This window comes from Podarcis tiliguerta, assembly GCF_965153285.1.
Source record: "Podarcis tiliguerta genome assembly, chromosome: 7".
Classification (NCBI taxonomy): domain Eukaryota; kingdom Metazoa; phylum Chordata; class Lepidosauria; order Squamata; family Lacertidae; genus Podarcis; species Podarcis tiliguerta.
This window is the reverse complement of record NC_139540.1, coordinates 771,465-791,792: the sequence shown is the minus strand read 5'-3', so window position 1 is coordinate 791,792 and position 20,328 is coordinate 771,465. Positions and strand designations below refer to the sequence as shown.

The following is a 20,328-nucleotide window of genomic DNA, read 5'->3' as shown; positions in this document are numbered from 1 at the left end:
TAGACATGCAATGAAGCCACGACAGATAGAAGGGAGTTGCATACAGATTGTGTAATTGTCAAGAATCCTCTTGACAATTAATAGCTAGTTGGTTTAAATTATTTGCCCTAACCTCCCTAGCTGATAGAACATAGGTGATAGAACACAGATAACAACTTTAGAAGTTGTAAAATCGGTGGCTTCACTCAGCAGCCGCTTTCCCCTCTCCGCCCCCTGCACAGCCAAGCCCAGAAATGGCGCAAGAGCTTATCCTGGAGGCAGAAGAGCTTCTCCGCCACACTCAGTAATCGGCCCCTGCATCTGGGATTAAGGAGGGGTGTGAGCACTGAAACCTCATTTTCAAAGACCCAACAGTCCTCCAGACAGAATTTTAGGAGAACCCGAGATTTACCACAGCCACCCAAACAAATCCCCGGCGGCATCCTGAATGGAGCGGGAGCCCAGCAGGTGAGGAAAACCCCAGAGAAAAACCCTTTGCAAAAGCCAACGACACCAAGGCTTCAAGCCTCAAGCAATTTCCAAGGACTTTAGAGGCGGAGACCTCTAAAAGCGGCAGCTCAAACACTAAAGCTGCTTGTGGTGGAGGAGAACTCTTCCTGCATCTGAGGAGCTGGACCCCAAAGCTGCCCTCAGCCTGCCAGCCTGCGAGGGGCACCAAGGCCGCCTCTTGCTTTTGCTGCAGCAGCAGCAGCAGACTCCAACACCCGGGCTCTGGAAGCCAGGACGCCGCAGACATCGCAACCTTGAGGACGGAAGGAGAACATGAACATTTCAGGAGGGCTCTTTAAATGCGCAGAGCAGTCGGGGGATGCAAGAAGAGAATTTGCAGCTGCAAAGCAGAACCGGGAAGAGGAAGCCCGGAGAGGCGCCGTCCAGGCTCGGGACGCCGAGCGAGCGAGGCAGCGGAGAAGGCGGAACGGGAGCAGCGGAGCCCGGGAGAGAGGAGGAGGCTTCTCCCTTCCCGCGCCCCCTCCCACGCCCTGGAGGAGCCCCAGCCCGGGCGGAGGGGCGCCAAGCCGGGAGGGCGAGAAAGGAAGGAGGGGCTCCGGAGACCCCGAGGGACGCCGCGCCAAGGAAACCGGGGGGGGGGAAGGATGCCGCTGAGCCCCCCCCCCCCGGACACCTGGGTCCCTCCGCCCAGGAAAGGAGGGAGGGAGAAGCCGAGGGAGCTGCAGCTGGCGGGGGGGGGAGAAGCAGCAGCCGCACCTCCCGCCTTACCTGGTCCGCCTTCCTCCGCGGCGCCCCCCGCGCGTCTCACCTGCCCGACTCCGCTTCCGGATATTTAAGGCCCCGCCCCTCACCTGCGATAGGGGCGTGGCGTGGAGAGGCCCCGCCCCCTGGCGCGCTTCCCCTAGAGGAGCGGGGAGAGCCAGGCGCCGGCGGTTCCCTTCGACGCGAGGCGGGCGGGACGCATTGCACCCCAGGAAAGAGGCGGCTCCGGTCTCCTCGCGCGAAACGCAACGGCGGCAACCTCAGAGCAAAACCCGACACGCGCCCCGCTTGCTGCGCCTGGAGGGGGGGGGGAGCAAGAAGGGGCTGCACCGCCCGCCCCGAACACAGGAGCAAGGGGGCTCTTGACATGGCAGCCTGGAGACAAGAGGGGCGGCACGGGATGCCGACGGACGCTCGATGCCCGCTCCCTGCCAAGCCCAGGGTCCTCTTCTCCACGACGCCGAGAAGGAAGGGCGGCCCCCGGGTCGGGGCTGGAGGGGGCGCCCGAGTCCCGCGGCTCTTTCGGAGCCCAGCGCGGCAGAGAGCCCGCCTGCCCCCCCGGGCATCCCTCGGCCCGCGGGTCCCTGCTCGGCCAGCCTGACCCCCAGGCAACGTGCCAGGGCCGCCCGTGACGCCGGCGAAGGGGAAGCGGGCACAGAGGCGCCCCGGGCCGAAGGACGGGGCATTCCTAGAAGACGAGCTGGAAAGGGGTCCGAGGGTCATCCATCCCAACCCCCCGCCAGACACGGGTCCCGGGCCTTTGGCTTCTCCAGCCTCACCTGAGCCCGAGCTCGCGCATATTCGCTCTCGGGGGAAAAGGGAGAGCTCAGCTGGAAGCAAGCGCCCCGCCCCGCTCCAGCCGCAATCTCGCCGGAAGTGAGGGCTCGCTCATTTCGCTTTCTACCTCTATGGAGCTCTCTCGTGACTCCGCCCCTTTCCTCGGAAGGCAGAGAAACCGGCGCGTGCGCAGTGAGGAGCGGCTGCCCCGCCCCGCCTCTCGCTCGGCCTGGTCTCGTGACGAGGGAGGCGCCGCCCCTCCCCTTTCGCCATTGGATAGCAGACCCCCGTCGCTCTCGCTATTGGTCCGCCCCGCACAACGCAGCCCGAAGGTGCCTGCGCGGCGGTTGGCGAGGAAACGCTTCGGTCTCCTAAAGCCATTGGCGGAGAAGGATGCCCGTCACTGAGGAGACAGACACCCCCCCGCCCTCCGGCTGAACAGCCAAACTACAATTCCCATCACCCCTGACCACTGGTCCTGTAAACTAGGGATGATGGGAGTTGTAGTCCCAAAGCAGCTGGAGGGCTTAGTTTGGCCATGCCAGGCGGACGGCGGAGGAAGGGGAGCTCGGAGGAAGCGTCAGGGTCGCTGCCCTTTGGAGGAATGGAGGCCGCCCAGAGGCATGCAAATAAGCAAACACACGTGTATATATGTTTCTCTCTATATATACAGTATTTAAAGCTTTTTAAAGTTTTTTTGCATGAGCCGCCTCGAGCCCCAGCCTGGCTAATATATATAAAATATTTTATATATATGGTGAGCTCCTGTTGCTCGGTCCCTGCTCCTGCCCACCTAGGAGTTCGAAAGCACGTCAAAGTGCAAGTAGATAAATAGGTACCACTCCGGAGGGAAGGTAAACGGCGTTTCTGTGCGCTGCTCTGGTTTGCCAAAAGAGGCTTAGTCATGCTGGCCACAAGACCCGGAAGCTGTACGCCAGCTCCCTTGGTCTATAGAGCGAGATGAGCGCCGCAACCCCAGAGTCAGGGGTCCCTTATTATTATTAGCCAGGCTGGGGCTTGAGGCGGCATGCAAAAAAGCTTAAAAAGTGACAGTCACAAAAAAATTCCTCAAGCCCTGAATCGAGTTCAAGCCCCATCGAGGCGCTTCTGGTTCCCACTTGGACTCCAGAGATACTTTGGCAAGCCAGTGCCCGGGGAAGGGAGGCCTGGCCAGAGGCGCCTTTCTCCTCCTCCCCCGGGCCAGAGAAAGCTGTGGTGGCTGGGCTGCCCTGTCCCCATTTCCCAGAGGGAAGCCCCTCCAGGGGGCAGAGTTTTCCTTGGCGATGGCCTTCCACTCCCTGCATACATCACATCCCGAGAGAACGCAACAAAGTCACGTTTCTGCAAGACGGCAAGGACACGTGTTAAGGTCTTGAAAAGGGGGTCACGATGCTCTTTTGCTGGTGCTTCAAAGATGTGGCAGCTCCCCACCCCCAAAGGCCCCCTCCTCCTCCTCCATGGTCTCCTGAGAAAGACGGAGGCCAAGGACAGGGTCCCCTTTAGTCCAGGGGGTGCTTCTAGGCCCCAGAGGGACCAGCTTGGCTGCTCACTGATGTCCCCACTCAGCAGAGATGGAGCCGGCAGCGCAGGGGTTGGCACTGGACAGCCCACGCAAAGATGGGAATTCTCACAAAAAGGACAACATCCCTGGGCTGATGCACAAACTTTTTGCCTGGCAAAGGCGCCATGAAACTAAAACCCTTGCCTTGGTGCCACAGTAGGGAGTAACAGCTCCTCTGGCCATATTTTTGAACATTTTACTCTCTCATGATTCAGCACATGCTTGCAAAATCCAGTGAGCTCCAGTCTTGGGTACAGTTCAGGACACAGAACATTACGTGCAGCATCTCTGGAATAAGTTAAAACTATACACCGTCATCCTACCATCCAGTCCTAGCATAAAATAAAGTCATTCTGCCGTTCTGGAAGAACCACATTACACACATTGCTAGGTACAGTGGTATCTCAGGTTACATACGCTTCAGGTTACAGACTCCGCTACCCCAGAAATAATGCTTCAGGTTAAGAACTTTGCTTCAGGATGAGAACAGAAATCGTGCTCCGGCGGTGCAGCAGCAGTGGGAGGCCCCAATAGCTAAAGTGGTGCTTCAGGTTAAGAACAGTTTCAGGTTAAGTACGGACCTCAGGAACAAATTAAGTTCTTAGCCCGAGGTACCACTGTAATACATTTCAGCCTCCCACCACAGATCCTCTGGCTTGTTTCTTTTTTGCAAAGGAAAATTAACGAGCGAATGAATGCTTTGATTCCTCCACATAGCCCCTTCAGAAAGGCTCCCTTCCTCATCCCCACACGCCAGAGAAGTTACTTAGGAAGCATGCTTAAAATCATGTTCAACTGCCATTACACGCGAAGGTGGTTAAAGAGTGGCAAAGAGGTGAACTTCCGCTGCACTGTTTAACAAATAAGAACATAGCCTTAGAAGAAGAGGGTTGGAGCTCGGAGGCAGAGGATTTGTCTTGGATGCAGAAGGTTCCACATTCACTCCCTGGCATCAACACTTTCAATAAATAAAAGCTAAGAAGACAGTTGCGGTTCAGGGAGTGCAGACAGCCCCATGTTCACTCCCCAGTGGCATCTCCCCTGGACCAGAAATGCTGGAGAGTCATTGCTGCAAGTCAGTATAGAATATAATACTAAGCTGGATCAGGGACGCGGGTGGCGCTGTGGGTTAAACCACAGAGCCTAGCACTTGCTGATCAGAAGGTTGGTGGTTCAAATCCCTGCAATGGGGTGTGCTCCCGTTGCTTGGTCCCTGCTCCTGCCAACCTAGCAGTTCAAAAGCACGTCAAGTGCAAGTAGATAAATAGGTACCGCTCTGGCGGGAAGGTAAACGGCATTTCCGTGCACTGCTCTGGTTCGCCAGAAGTGGCTTAGTCCTGCTGGCCACATGACCCAGAAGCTGTACACCGGCTCCCTCGGCCAATAAAGCAAGATGAGCGCCCCAACCCCAGAGTCGGCCACGACTGGGCCACAACTGGTCAGGGGTCCCTTTACCTTACTGAGCTGGATCACAGACCCAGCAAGGTCTGGCTGGTTACAGAGCAGCTTCCTCTGTTCCTCAATCAGACCCAAGGCTCACTGGGTTCAGCCTCCTGTTCCCTGCAGTGGGCAACCAGGTGCCCCAGAAAACCCACAGGCAAAATCCAGCTTGTAATACAATAAGAGACTATATAAGTTTAAAAAGAAGCAATAAAATAGAATTGAAAATCCATTTGAAGGTTTAAAGCAGACATGCTGCAAGCCACGTGAATTACTGTGCTCTGTGGGCCACGTTTCTTCTCATGGTGTCCATATTCTGAGCCTGTCCTTTCCCAGCCCCCAACCCCACATCCAGCAAGCGCTGGTAGGTCAGATCCCAGCAGGGATCTCTCCAATATATTTGATCCATCTTGTCACTGGATCCTCGGTGCTGACTGAGGTTGCTATCTGACACAAAGATCAAACACTGGCTCTTACTTGGGATTCCTGCCTGAAGCAAAAGCGTGTGACTGTTTTTCACCAACCTCTAAGCAAGAGGGAGCTTCAGCTGATGGCACCAGCTTCCAGGAGGAGATGGAATCAGCACACAGGTTCTACTGGGAAGCCCACTGAATCTGCCAGTTAGTAAGTGCCGGTTGCCGTCCTTGAGCCGTGTTCAGAGTCTGTTCTCTCCATGAGCCAAGTTTCTGTCGAGAGGCATCTTCCAGCCCCAGAGAAGAGAGTGGGGGGCTTACCTTGCCAAGGGAAGGTGGGACCCGATCAGAGCTATTAGACCTCAGATCTATTGCTAACTCGCCCACAGCAAGATGAGTCTTGCCTTCCTTCTTGGCCCCCCGTTTCCGTTCCTGCAGGGAGGGTTTGGCTGTCCTGCCTGCCTTGCCGCTGCGGGAGCAAGAGAGGAAGGGGGAGAAATAGATCCAGCGCTGCAAGATTGCTGTGGACCAGCCTCTGCCCAGGACGCTCCCAGAGAAGAGGCCGGGAAGGACCTCTGTGCCACCTGCTGGAGCGGCTTGGAAATGATTCCACTGATCCTCACGGCTACTTGCTTCAGGGATGATCTATATTCTGTCGTGGCACAAGGCTGCAACTGTATAGGGACATGTTTTGGCTGCCAAAGTCACAGAAGCTGGGGAGGCTTGGCACCTGCTGTGAATGCGTCAGTTTTGCTCGCTGCTCCAGGCCCTCCAGGGTGGTGCGAGAGCTGGACTGAGAATATAGGGAGCTGCCTCAGGCCCTTGGTTCATTGATGCCAGTATTGCCTACACTGACCGGCAACAGCTCTCTGGGGTTTCAGGCAGGATTCTTTACCAGGCCTCCCTAGAAATGCCAGGAACCAAGACGCAGACCTTCCGCATGCCAAGCAGGCCCTCTGTCCCTGAACTGTGGCCACAGGAACCGGGAGACCCGAGTTCAACTCCTCTGTCGGTCACCAGGCTCACTGGGCCACTCACTGCCAACCGTCCTTTCTAGGCAATAACAGTAACTCAAGCCAAACGACCCACAACTCACCTGGCTTCTGCGACTGCCCACCTGCGTGTTGTGAAGCAGCGATGGGCTTGCCGCTGCCTGTGGGGACCCCGGTGGGAGTGACCCAGGGCAGCGCCTGCCCCCCTCCCCGAGGCTGCAGGTTCTAAAACTGCTTGTTACGCCTCGGTTCTAGAACTCTGCCTCTGGAATGCTTGTTCCGCCCCCGTCACTGTGGAAACTTCTGCATCTGAATAGCAACAAGGACTCTCTGGTCTCGCCCTTCCTTGCTCGGCCAGTGGCAGCCAAACCACTCAAAAGATGCGAAGGGGGCCGTGCTAAGAGCGAGAGAGAAGCCGCCACTGGGGTGCTTTCCCTGCCTTGTAGAGCTGCTGATGTGTTTGTCTGGACTCTGGTTCCTCTGGAGTTTCCTGCCCGCCCGGGTGCAGCCCCTGCCCCTTGGCCTATCGCAAGAGAGGGTCCCCCTTGCCGCCCTCCCCAGAGAGAGAGCCGCGGGCCATGAAGAGCTTCTCTAAGCGTGAGGCGGACAGGAGGACCTTCCTGGAACAGGTTCGGGAAAGCAAGGAAAATGGCTACCTCCTCTCTTCCAAGAAGATAGGCTCGGGAGCCTTCTCCAAAGTCTACCTAGGTTATGCCACCCAAGAGAAAATGATGCAGAACTACAAGCTGGCCTCAGACCTCAGGAGCAAGCGGCACTCCATGGTGGGCGCAAGAGCAGGGCTGGGAGGGAGGGAGGTGGGGAGTGCCAGCGGGTGGGGGCGCCAGGAAAGAGTCTTGCCCAGCAGAAGACTCGCCACGGCTGGGCTGGCTCCCGTTCCCCCCCAAGAAGCCTCTTTCAGGCTCTGTTGTGGAACTGCCCACTCTGCTTGCCACAGTTCCTACAGCATACATTGGCCTGCTGGGTCCGGCCAAGCCCACCGTCCAGCCCACCACCCTCTTCTCACAGGGGCCAACCAAAGTGACCATTATGGGAAGCCCACAAGCCGTTTCTGAGCACAGCAGCAACACACGCCAGTGACTGGCATTCAGGGGCACAATAACTGCCTCCTGCAGTGGACATAGAACCTAGATACCGTGGGATGCTAGCTCCAGCCCATCCAGAACAAATTGGACTGCTGGGTCCGAAAGGGATGCCCAGGAGCGGCACCATGAGTGGGCTCTGGCAGGATTCTGGGCACCCGCCTCTGCCCAAGGATGTTAGCTGTGGTCGCAGACCCTGGGTCAAGTCCATGCCCTTGGGCAGCCCACAAGCAAGCGAATAATTCAAAAGACACCTGGAAACTGTCACATTTCCCCAGCCTATATTCCTTCCTTCCCTTGCCCTGTTGTGTGTGCATCTCTCATCACGGGTTGGGTCTCTATGCTTTGTGGCAACATTCTCCCCTTCCCCACACACAAACACCTCCACACGCCAGACTGAAGGCAACTGCGCAAGGGTGGGCGTCTGGGTGGTTCGCTGCCTGCCTGCCCTCACCCCAAGACAGGGCATCTTGGTGCAGTGAATGCCAGGCCAGCCTGGGAGGATCACTCCCCCGGAGGGAGATTTCCCCACAGGCAGAATGGAGTGTTGTGAATGGAGTCCAGCCAGGAAGATCTGCTTCCTGGATTAAGAAGTTTGGGACAAACCTGCTCCCTAGAGATGGCCTTCTACAGCAGATCCTCACCTGCCCACAGACACCGGTGGGCTTCCCTTGTGCTGGGTTGATGCAGGAAGCGGCCCCCACCAGGAAGTTGCCCTCGCAGGCGAAGGCAGAATGGCTCAACTCACACACCTTCCTTGAGCTCCACATGCAAACTCTGCTTTCTCTTCTCCCAGGTTGCTATAAAGATCATCTCAACGGCAGAAGCACCTGTAGAATATACCAAAAAGTTCCTCCCAAGAGAAATCTACTCCCTCAATGTTACCTACAAGCATCTAAATGTGGTGAGTCTGTGTGTGGCCTGCTCTGGGCCATTTGCGCTTTGGGCAGGAAATTTCACGAGTTCCACCTGCTGACCTCACACACACACGTCATGTCAGGTGTGAAGGACAACCTGTAATTCAGACGCAGGCTTTGCAGACCCAGAAGTGATGTGGTCAGAGAATGGATGAGGCACACAGACCCTATTGGCAGGGGGCAGGGGCACAGAGTTGGCAGGAGCCAGGCTGGCTTGAGCAAAAAGGGATTAAAAGGCAAGTTGACTCCAGAGCCCAGACTAGAAGTCACAGCAACAAGCTGAGCATGTGGGGAAAGTGAGAGCTCCCCCAGGGAGAAAAGAGAGGCTGACCCTTCAAATCCCAGCCCCAAGACAGAAATCCTTTACTTCCCAGGGGCATGTATAGAATTGCAGCCTTAGCTAGTGAGCGAACACCCTGTGGCTGACTTCTTATGCAGTAGATACTGGAAGGATATTCTCACAAATTTGACCCCCAAAACTCTGCACAAGGCTTTGGATTTTGCTCCCCACCCGGATGATGCGCAGAGGACACTGGTTGGTGCAGAGCAGCCCTCACTCACGCCAGGCTCCCTTTGAGCATCCCAGAGTCTGCGCATGTGCATTAGAGCGGCTGTCTCCTGCATGGCTGCTCTTTGCCACACCATCCCAGACCACAGGGGCTGACCCTTCCACGGTCCTTGCGTCCAGGCAGACGGCAGCCATTTGTGTGTGTGTGTCATTCATGTGGCACATCTTGCATTGCATGCCTTGCACTCAGGCAGTCAAGTGTGCCGCAGTTCCAAAGGATAATGGGGGTATCCAAACAGTTCCCCTAGAATAAGCACTTTAATAATAAGAATTGTTTATTGTTATTTTCACTAATCTATGCGTTTTAGCTTAACCGTTTCAAACATTAAAATACAATGTTCTTTTGAACCTTCAGGCCTCCCTCCCTCCCTGGGTTCCATGTTCAAGATCAGCTTTGCTTCATTTTTTACCCTTATCCATCTATTAAATTCCTGTGAACCTAGCAGTTCGAAAGCATGTCAAAGTACAAGTAGATAAATAGGTACCGCTCCGGCAGGAAGGTAAACGGCGTTTCCGTGCGCTGCTCTGGTTTGCCAGAAGTGGCTTAGTCCTGCTGGCCACATGACCCGGAAGCTGGACACCGGCTCCCTTGGCCAATAAAGCGAGTTGAGCACCACAACCCCAGAGTCGGTCACAACTGGACCTAATGGTCAGGGGTCCCTTTACCTTTATTTATTAAGTATCTATAATTTTCATTAAAAAATCACATTACAAGTCTCATTACATCCCTACCAACAATTTTAACTGTTTACAGTGATCTTCTAAATAAGTTAAAAATGTACTCGTCTTTTAAAAATACTTGATCTTCCTGTTTTTGGATCTTCCCCGTCAGTTTCACCATCTCTGCATCGTCCATCAGTTTCATCTGCACTTTTGTCTGTTCAGCAGAACTTCTGCTCCTCTCCTGACCTGACCCAGGTCTGGGTTCTTTCCCCAAAGTTCTGGGGCACAGGCAGGCAGAGGAAAGGAAGGCCAAGCTCCGCTGCACAGGCAAAGGTCCTTGCGCTTGTGGAACTGCTTAGCTCAGTGGATGCCAAACCCTTTTGGGTCCCCCATCCTCTTGGGCAATCCATCTGGTCCCCTTGTGACGAGGGCGGGCCGCTCCCCTGCAGATCCAGCTCTACGAGATGTACCGGAACAGTAAGCGCACCTACCTGGTCCTGGAACTGGCCTCCCGGGGAGACCTCCTGGAGCACATCAACGCCACATCGGACAGGAGGGAGCTTCCTGGGCTGGAGGAAGAGGAGGCACGAAGGCTTTTCCGGCAGATTGTCAGTGCCGTGGCACACTGCCACAACGTCGGCATCGTCCACAGGTGACAGAAATGGCTGGGGGGAGAGGAGGGGAATAGCCGGGGGGCGGTGGCAGGGAAGAGTCACTTCTGGGGCTGGGAAGACCTCCAGGGCCACAGCCAGAGTCCCTCTCGGGAAGAGGAAGGCAGCTCCCAGGGGTCCAGCCCCAGAGAAAAGGGCTGCCTTCTGGGCCATGGTGGGAAATGTTTTTTAGGCTAAGAGTTTGTTTTCTTAAAAGATACATCACTTCCCACTAAAAAGCGACTCACAATCCAAGGACAGCAATAAAACCGCATCACAACACCCCAAAAGCTCTGCTGTAGCAGCAGAAGCAGCAGTTGGATCAGACCAAATGTGGGGGGGGGGGGTCATGTGGTGCAGCCTCCTGTTCCACACTCCCCTTGTTCTGCTGTAAGACGCCCAGAGTGGCTGGGATAAATACCCAGATGGGCAGGGTATAAATAAATTATTATTTTTTATTATTATTATTATTATTATTATTATTATTATTAATTGTTTATACCCTGCCCATCTGTCTGGGTTTCCCCAGCCACTCTGGGTGGCTTCCAACACAATATTAAAATACAGTAATGCATCAAACATTAAAAGCTTCCCTAAACAGGACTCCCTTCAGATGTCGTCTAAAAGTCTGGTGGTTGTTTATCTCCTTGACATCTGGTGGGAGGGCATTCCACAAGGCGGGCACCACCACCGAGAAGGCCCTCTGCCTGGTTCCCTGTAACTTGGCTTCTCACAGCAAGGGAACCACCAGAAGGCCCTCGGCGCTGGACCTCCAGGCAGAACAATGGGGGTGGAGACGCTCTGGGTGCTGCTCAAATTCCCAGGAAAACAGAGTGCTTGGCCTGGCACCAGAGTTATGACAAGTTTAGTGCACCGGAAAGGTCTCCCTGGGGAGAGCATCCACAGGCCCCATTCCCAGTGGGGAACCCTCAATTGGGGTAGGGGGAGAAGCTCCTTTGAAGAGATAGGTGGGGCTAGGAGAGGAAATGGGCAGGAGCGGAGACAAAATTGGGCTGAGCCAGGGGCAGGACTCTGGACTCCAGGGGACATTCTGGCCGTTTGAAAACCCGGTGTTTCTACACCAGTTCCCACGTCTTTCTATCCGTTGTCCAGGCAGGCAAGAGGCAGTGTCTCCGTTGAGGGACACATTCCAGCCAGGCAAATATAGACCAAGATGGGTGAGGAGAGCAGTCTGAGGAGAAAATGTGGCTCAGAGTCCCAAGAGTCTTGGCACTTGAAAGTCTGGCTGCATTTTAAAAAAACGTTTTGGAAAACTATGATGATATATGCATATAACTGTATCCTCTACACTGCTTGTCCTTCAAGAACAGATGAAATATAAGAGGGCAAAAGTCCAAGAAGTGATTAAGCAAAAATATGTGCAAAAGACTTAACGTAAGGAACACTAATTATCTAGCTGAAATGGTAAAGATAACGGTTTGCCCAGCTTCCTATAACTTTCATTTATTGAATTGGGCGAAACAGGCCCAGACAGCCCCGCAAACACAACTCGTTGCCCGAGACGGGCTCTATCATTTTATATTATTCTCTTTTAGCTTTTCTGCCTGTGGCCGAAGATTTCAAGGTAGGCAGGCAATGTCTGCTGGATGCATAGCTGTCAACCGTCCCTTATTTGGCAGGAAAGTCCCTTATCCCAGCGCCGTGTCCCGCTGCTGTCCCTTATTGATGATGTCCCTTAAATTTCCTGGGTTTCAAAGGAAGCAGCTCCTCTCCCTCCCTCCCTGCCGGCCAGGGAGGAGGGAGGCTCCAACTGTGTTGCTTGGCTGCATTGCTCACCCAATAAGGAGTCTAAGGACGACTGGGGGGGTGGAGCTTGCATGCCTTGTGCCAATCAAATCGGCCGCGTTGCCTGGGGACTCGCCTTTGCTCAGCGCTTCCCAGCGGAGAGGTGACGGTGGTTTCCCTTGCTGCATCCCCTTTGCCGGGTTGCTGCGCTGTGGGAACCACCGCTTGAGGCTTTGTTTGGCTGCTGGCTGGGCTTTCTGCCTTTGGCTCGGAGGGGCTCAGAAGTTGAACATACCTGTACCCAGAAAATCCCTTATTTTGGCTGCTGATCCCTTATTTTCGAGGCTGCTGGTCCCTTATTTTCAAATCTGTAAGTTGACAGCTATGGCTGGATGTTTCAGAGCAATCTTGTGCGCAGGCCTGAGCACTGGGCATGGGAGCTTCCTCAAGCACCTCTGGTCCCCTCTGGCTGATGTGCTCCTTTGCCTTCTGCCACAGCTGACCCAGATTGTTGCAAAAAGCCCCAAACAGCAGCTGAAAATAAATAAGGGAAACTTGCAGATTGGTGTGATTCTTTGTAGCAGGTCTGTTTCAGGCTCCTCCTAGTGCTTACTAATGAGTCTGCAAACTTCAGGGCGCATTCTTGTTCTTCCTCCACCTGCACACCTGCAGGCTCTGATGGTGCACCTGGGTAAGTAGAGAGAGCGACGATCTGTAGCCCATTCAAGCTCCTTTTGCTGCTTTTTGTTCCCTCAGAGACTTAAAATGTGAGAACATTTTACTGGATGAACGTGGCTTCATTAAGCTGACTGGTGAGTTTCCTTCCATGGGGGCAGAGAGAGCGGCCTCCCATCAGCCCACATCATTTGTTTATGTCAAGTGAGCACAGGGTTCAAAATACAGCAGCCAATGACCCAGAGGACCTCATGGCGTTCACTTAGCGAAATAAGAGCATGTTTTAAGGGCATCAAATTAGGCTCTGCCTTCTACATAAAACAGCCATTTCCCTCCTTTCAGCACCGTGATATGAGGGCTCGCCGTCTGCCGACCCACCCCAATTTTAATGTTTTGAGAAATTCAACTGGGATACATGAATTCTGTTGTGAGATGTATATAGAGAATTTATGACCCCAAAGCATTTCTGTATCTCTCTCAAGGGAAATTGGATGGATAAAATCTGCTTGCCAAAGCTGCATCCTCCAGTCGCCTCCAGTGAATTCAAATGGAAGGATTTCTTGGTCCTTATTGGCAGAGGCTGTGGAAACGCAGTCCCAGAAGTAGGCTCTTCTTAGTGGGAGCTTCGGCAGAGGCAGAGCCCCCCTTTCATTGCTCCCACTGCCCCACCCCATTCCCCAAAGCAATAATGACCAGCTGGGAAACTTGGGCATGGATGAAGCGGCTGAGGGACTCAGCCCCTAAAACTTGTGGGAATGTTCTGGGGTGCAGGAGAGGATATATTGTGAGATTATATCCTAATCCAACTTGTGCTAACAAGTTCCCAAAATATCAGCGGAGTTTATAGACATTCCCCTTTAAGTTCGCAACGGCAACGTCTGCACAGGTTCGCTAGAACCTCTATAATAATTACTCTGGTAATTTCCCCTTTTGTTCCCTCTTAAAATACAAGACATGACACAGTCTTCATAAAAGTATAAAAGAGTTTACTCACGTTCTGTTCACAATATGATCCCAGAAGGCAGACAGCTTAAAAAAGGTTACATACATTCAGAATCTGTCTTGTAGCAAGATAGTCCTTATCTCCTCTCTTGGCTGAGAGCCAAGAGAGCATCCTTGGATGTTTCCTCATCGAAGGAAGATGGCAGAGAGAGAGAGATGGCTGCCTGCCCTGTGCTTTTATCATTTACCTGCACAGGTGAGGCCACACCCACCTTTGGCCACATGCGGAGGAAGTCCGTCCCCAGGAAGTTTACCTGCTTGCTGGACAGACATCCCTCCCCATGTTCTAACATGTACACTCTAGGAATGTTGTCATTGACTGCTCCTGTGTTTACATCCCACAAAACAGCCATTAATTTGCTTTCTTATTTGTTTATTGGTTTGTTTGTTTGTCTGTCTGTCTGTTTCCTGCCTTTTCCCCTGACAGCTTACAGATAAAAACAAGAAAACCTGCTGAAAACCTGGAAAAACCAATAATAAATAAACAATAAGCCATTGACAGAATTAAAACTATACAGTGGTACCTCAGGTTAAGAACTTAATTCGTTCCGGAGGTCCGTTCTTAACCTGAAAATGTTCTTAACCTGAAGCACTACTTTAACTAATGGGGCCTGCCGCCGCACCACTGCTGCGCGATTTCTGTTCTCATCCTGAAGCAAAGTTCTTAACCCGAGGTACTATTTCTGGGTTAGTAGAGTCTGTAACCTGAAGCGTCTGTAACCCGAGGTACCACTGTATTCATATATAAAACCGGTTTAAAACATGTCACTAACTATAATGAAAACAGCCCAACACCAGCTCTTTGATTAAAAGCAGTCCATTCCCCGAAGCCGGTTGGAGCAAGGAAGTTTTCGCCTTCTGGCAGAAGGACAGAGAGGAGGGAGCCCCTCCCCAGCTGGTGCCTTCCAGGTGTTGGGCGCCCAAAATGCCCAGAGAGCCCGAGGCTGGCAAAGGCTCTTCTAAGCTGCCAGATGGAGAGCTGGTCTTCTTCTCTGCCCCCGTTGCAGATTTTGGGTTTGCCAATCGCTATTCCCTGAAGAATTCCCTAATGAACACCTTTTGTGGCTCCGTGGCCTACACTGCCCCTGAAATCCTCATGAGCAAGAAGTACAATGGGGAGCTGGCTGACCTATGGAGCCTGTGAGTACAATTTGGGGGCAGAACTGCTGGAGCATGTGGGGGAGAGACGTGGCACCAGGGTCATGCCAGGTATGGGGCCTGGGCAGGCACAGGCAACAAGCCAGGGCTTAAAGGGCTGCGTGTCTCATTGGTTAGAGAGCATCTGCTCTGCAGGTTGAAGGCATCTCAAGGTAGGTCTGGAAATATCCTGTAAGGAACCCTGGAGAGCCCTTGAGGCAGCCAGGGCAGGCCATACTGGGCTAGATAGACCACTTTGGCCTGGCAGGCAAGACCTACAATGGATGCTCTGGCCCAGAGAGGAAGCCTCTTGCCCTGGGCCAGCCGGCGCTTGGGCTGATGGTGACCCCTCTCTGAACTCCTCCTTCCCGCAGTGGGGTGATCCTCTACGCCATGGTGACAGGGAAGCTCCCCTTCAAGGAGCGCCAGCCACACAAGATGATCCACGTGATCAAGCAGGGACTGGCTTTCCGACAGCCCATCTCACCAGGTAACGGCATGGCAACACACGGCTCTGCTGCAGGGGCCCAGGGGGGAGGGGGGGAGGCTCAGCTGGGCCCACATCTGCCACCCCAGCACCCAAGAAGAAGGGGAGACGGGCGCGCCTTCTTGAAAACCACTAGGACATTTTTAAAATGCCATTAGAGTTGCATTTCCTTACAACTCTAGAGCCCCAAGGCTGTTCTGCAATCTCCAGGTACTTTGCAGAATCTTCTGTACCGCACTTGCAGAATTCCCTGTCGGGGGTCAGGAGGAACAGCAGCACCACCGGAGCCCCCCTCAGCCAGTGCCAGGGAGGAGGATGCAGCCCCCGCAGAGACATCTGCCTGGAGCAGCCCCTTCCCACTGGCACCATCACCTCAAAGCTAGAGTCAAGTCAAAGCAGGCAGTGCCCAAGGCTCTCGCCCCAGGGCTTTGCTCCTCCTTCCTCTGGTGCATGGGCAGGCAAACTAAAGCCCGGGGGTCAGATCCGGCCCAATCGCCTTCTCAATCCGGCCCGCAGACGGTCCGGGAATCAGCGTGTTTTTACATGAGTAGAATGCGTCCTTTTATTTAAAATGCATCTCTGGGTTAGTTGTGGGGCATAGGAATTCGTTCATCCCCCCTCCCCCCCCCAAAATAGTCCGACCCCCCAGAAGGTCTGAGGTACAGTGGACCGGCCCCCTGCTGAAAAAGTTTGCTGACCCCTGCTCTGGTGTCTCAAGTTCACCCAGTGCTTCTGGCCCGGCCCTGCTCTACCCTCTGGCAAAAGTCACATGGTCATTCACACTGCATCCCAGTGCTGTGAGCCCAACCACACGCATCAGGCTTGCGGGCACCAGTTGTTCCTTTCCAGCATTTCCAATGGAGGCATCTGATCACGAGGCTCTACAGCTACCTGCACTGGGGGCATGTGATTAGTTCTGTGTCCTGTGCCCAGAGATACACGGCAGGCCAAGCCCCAAAGCCTGGCAGGGTGTCCCAGTGGCAAAATGAACCCCACTGCAGGATGCCAGTGAAGGGGTGCGGCCACAACCCCTTACCCTGTGCCAGAGGGCGCAAGGACAAGACGCAGGGCTGCAAGCCAGCCAGCAACACTTGAGACTCCGCAAGGGAAATGGAGGCAGATCTCCTGGCCCAGGCGCTGCTGTGCTGGCTCCCTGAGCCCTCTGCCCTCCTCCCCCAGAAGCCCCACCAGTTGCTTCATGCAGCTGGCACAGCCCTGGGACTGTGCCACCCCCCCTTTTCATTAGAGCCCTCAGGTGGTGGCGGCTGTGGGTCTCACCAGCTCTTCTCCCTGCTGCAGAATGTCAGAACCTGATTGAGGGTTTGCTCCAGCTGAAGCCAGCTGCCCGCCTGGGCCTGCAGCAAGTGGCCACGCACCGATGGATGCTGCCTGCCACGTCGGCCATCTTCCACCGAGTGATGAGCTCCATGGGGGTCCACCCGGAGTGCAACCTAAGCCCAGAGAAGTCCCAAGCGGCACAAGGTAAGCGGACAGGACCCCCAGCTGCCCTGAGGGAAGCAGTTAAGGACAGGCAACACACACGCCATCACCCAGGGAAGCAGGGAGCCACCCTGGAAGCACAGCACAGCCTCTGCCTCTTTGGGTAACAGGGAACCCCGTTCAAGAAGGTACAACAGACCAGGCCTCTGTGTGTGTACAAAGCTACCCTGTCCTGGGCACCGTTTCTGGGCCAGAAGCTCTGCCCCCTGCCTCCTGCAGGCAGCCAACTCCAGGAAGACCAGACACCTTGGGTGGCAGCCAGGCCAGAGGGCGGCAGGTGAAGGATCCGTGGCAGGCTCTTCCTAGCCCTGGGGCATAACGGGGGCTCTCCTGCTGCTCCTTAGACTGGGCTGAGGCTGACAGGGAAAAGAAATACCCGGGGGCTGCAAGGGGGGAGGAGTGGGGAGGTGACAAGGCTCAGAGTTATCGGGGTGACTTGGGAATGCTCCTTCTGAGCCAGTGTCGTAGCGTGGGTTGCTGGCACCCGGGGCGTCCAAGTGTTCTGCCTGATATGCGCCCTCAGAAATGTGTGCGTGGGGCCACGGCCCTCCTACCCCCCCTTCGCCTGCAGCTGGGCTCCTCCCAGGAGTCCTTGCAGAGCCCCTGGCGAGCCCCATGTGTTGCTGGAAAGCGCCCACCTCGTCCGGGCAGAAAGGGCGATGCAGCCCCCGTCCCTCCTCTAACCGGCTCCCTTTTTGCAGCGGAGCCCCTGGGGGCCACGTCGCAGCTGCCGGACCTGGAGAGCTCGGCCAAGGTGTTGGAGGGCGCCAAGGAGGGCCAGGTGCGACCCACGCCGCGCGCCGCCTCGGCCACGGGCGCCTTCCCGGCGCGGGCGGCCAAGGCGGCGGCCGAGAAGAAGAGCAGCCCCGACGGGTCGGTCGGCGCGGCCAACTGCATCCTCCAGCTGCCATCGCCGCGCAAGACGGAGCGCCCGCCGCGCCTCTCGCTCTACCGGCCCAGCCTGCTCAGCAGCCTGCAGCCCTTCCACCACCTGCCCAACTTCCGAAAGCCCGGCTCGGGCTTCTCCACCAGCGCCTACGTGAGCAGCAAGCGGCTGGCCGACAAGGTGCCGGCGCGGGCGGCAGCGCTGGGCGCGGGCGGCGGCAGCAGCAGCGCAGGCGGCTCGGCCAGCCTCTCCAAGCAAGTGCACTCCCTGTACACCATGACGCCCTGCCCGTGAGCTGCTGCCGCCGCGCAAGTCCCGCGCAAGCTGCAGCCGTCCGCCCGTCCGTGCGCCCGTCCAGTGGAGCCGGTGCCTCCCCTCGGCCGCGCCCTGGGCGGGGGACACAGCGCCCAAGGACCGGATGCAGTGAGCACTATTAAAGATTATTCAGAGTCCCTCCGCGCTGCTGCCTGCTCGTGTGTGCCCGCGTGGCACCGACCGGCGGCCGACCTGGGACTGAGGAGGCGCCGCTGCCATGGAGCCCGCGCACTCCTTGCTCAACCGACTGCGCGTCTGCTGCCTTCTGTTTTCTCTATATACATCAGTGTATCCTGGCTTGGCGTGGCTCTTCTTGCCGTGTGTGTGCGCGCGCAGAGGGGCAGGGGCGCCCCCCCCCAAGGCGCCTCGCGGGAGGAAACGGTCCCAGACGAAACCCGTTGCTCGCAGACGCCTCTGCATTAATGCCCGGGGCAGCTCACGGAGAAGTTGCTGCCCAGTATCCCCAGGGCAACCCTTTCCCACGTGAAGGTTGCATGCGGGGCCGCGCAGCTCTCGCGCATTCCGAATCCTGCCGCCAACACCCCCTCGAAAAGGCCAGGGTCTCTTCCTGTGTCCTTTGCATCAGGAGCTGGTGCTGTACCAGCCCCACAACACAGCCGGGGGGGGGGGGGCTGGGTCCTGATCAGGGGAGGTTTTGTTTTTTTCCAGAAAGGATATCTCCTGTCCCTCGTCCCAGGCCCCTCGCTGCTCCTTCCCAGGGATCCCCGTCGGCTTTTCAAAAACTTCCCACTCGCTTGCCTGGCTCAGATCTTCTTGCAGTTGATTCAGCCTCTTCTAAATCCACATCTTCAAATAAACGCAGCACAGACCCAGGGGAGACTGAGCTCTGCAGTCCGTTCAAGCACCTGGTCCCAATCCACCTACCGTATTTTTCGCTCTATAAGACGCACCAGACCATAAGACGCACCTAGTTTTTGGAAGAGGAAATCAGCAAGAAAAAAAATCCTGAATCCCAGAAGCCAGGACAGCTAGCGGGATCGCTGCGCTGCGATCCCGTTGGCTGTCCTGGCTTCTGGCTTAGCCACACACAGCCTCTCCCCGGGGAAGGGAAAAGCCCCAACACACAATCCATGCGGCTCTTTAAAGGGAGTGCTGAGAAGCCTCCCGCCTGCATTTGTTCCATAAGACACACACACATTTCCCCTTACTTACTAGGAGGGGAAAGGTGCGTCTTATAGAGTGAAAAATACAGTATTTCAGACCCTGGAGGGGGCAGAGAGAAAAGAAAGGCAGGCAGCGGCTTCAGAGGCCAGTGTTGCCGGGACCAAGGCTGGCCAGGAAAGAGTTAATCGCCCCCCTGTGGAGCCGCTTAAGGGATGCCCTCATTTGCACCCATGCAATACATATCTCCCCTGGCTTGGCCCTCCAGGCCATGCAGTTTCTGCTTAGCAAGAGACAGAGAATCTTTCTTCTGCCCTCAACCTGCTCCCAGAGCTGCCCTCTGCCTGGATCCCATCAGCTGCCACAGCCCTTTGCCCGGGTTGGTCCACATGACCCTCAGGGTCCCTTCCAACTCTACCTGAGCCCCCCTCACCTGCCTGGAGATTCTTCCCCATTGAGCCACTGGAGAGCAGCTCTGTCGGATCAGACCCCTCAAGTCCCAGCCAGCCCAGAGTCACCTTCCCTCCCTCCCTCCCTCTGGCAGGGAAAGGGCCCTTTGAGAGAGAAAATGGGCTTCTCACTCTCTCCTAACGCCAGAGCTCCTGGGCAGCCCATGAAGCTGAGTGTTGGGAGGTCCAGGGCAGACGGAAGAAAGGCCTTCTGGGCACAGCCCAGGGTTAGACTGTGGAACTCCCTCCCCCAGGCAGAGGCAGAGACGGCCACCCATCTGGAGGGCTTTGAAAGACAAATCAATGGAGGAGTTGGCTGTTGATGGCTACTATCTGAAGGCTGCAAATGCTATTTTGTGAGCTACCAAGAGCCTCAGGCAACTAAGAGCAGCCGATAAGATTGCTCTCCCTTGGTGGGATCGCACCCTTGGCCCAGCCTTAAGCCCCTGCAGCCACCTGAACCCATCTCTTCCTAGTATTCCAAGCTCCCTGCAATTTCAGCTCAGAGCAGAGTCTCTCCTGTTGGAAATGGCTGAGGACCTCTGGAATGGGGGGTGGGGAGGAGTGAAGGGGAGCAGACGAGGAGCAGGGAAGGCAGGGTGCACCTAAGAGTAGCCCTTCTGCCGGATCAGGCCCAAAGCCCACCTAGTCTTGCATCCTGATTTTTCAGTGGCCATCGAAATGTGAAGCCTTGAACAGGACTCTTCCCGCTCGCT

At 55.6% G+C, this 20,328-nt stretch overlaps 2 protein-coding genes across 11 annotated transcripts in view; one reads left to right on the top strand and one right to left on the bottom strand.

Moving 5' to 3' along the window:
* Window positions 1–6,666, bottom strand: part of MROH1 (maestro heat like repeat family member 1) — a 51,619-nt gene extending 44,953 nt beyond the window's left edge. For 4 of the 10 annotated variants that reach the window (XM_083448983.1, XM_083448991.1, XM_083448988.1 and 1 more), the window contains exon 1: window positions 1,219–2,074. The gene's annotated coding sequence lies outside the window, so the exon portion shown is untranslated. Of the gene's footprint in view, window positions 1–1,218; window positions 2,155–5,467; window positions 5,905–6,499 lie in introns of those variants that run through there. The other 6 variants (XM_083448986.1, XM_083448990.1, XM_083448985.1 and 3 more) reach the window with 4 other exon arrangements.
* Window positions 6,667–6,698: 32 nt separating this feature from the next.
* LOC310681348 (testis-specific serine/threonine-protein kinase 5-like) lies at window positions 6,699–18,337 on the top strand. Its single transcript, XM_083449066.1, has 8 exons — window positions 6,699–7,177; window positions 8,292–8,399; window positions 10,093–10,295; window positions 12,796–12,851; window positions 14,724–14,856; window positions 15,228–15,343; window positions 16,640–16,822; window positions 17,542–18,337. Exons 1-8 carry the CDS (start codon window positions 6,974–6,976, stop codon window positions 18,018–18,020), a joined length of 1,482 nt encoding a protein of 493 aa, XP_083305192.1. The 5' UTR covers window positions 6,699–6,973; the 3' UTR covers window positions 18,021–18,337.
* The last annotated feature ends 1,991 nt before the right edge of the window (window positions 18,338–20,328 follow it).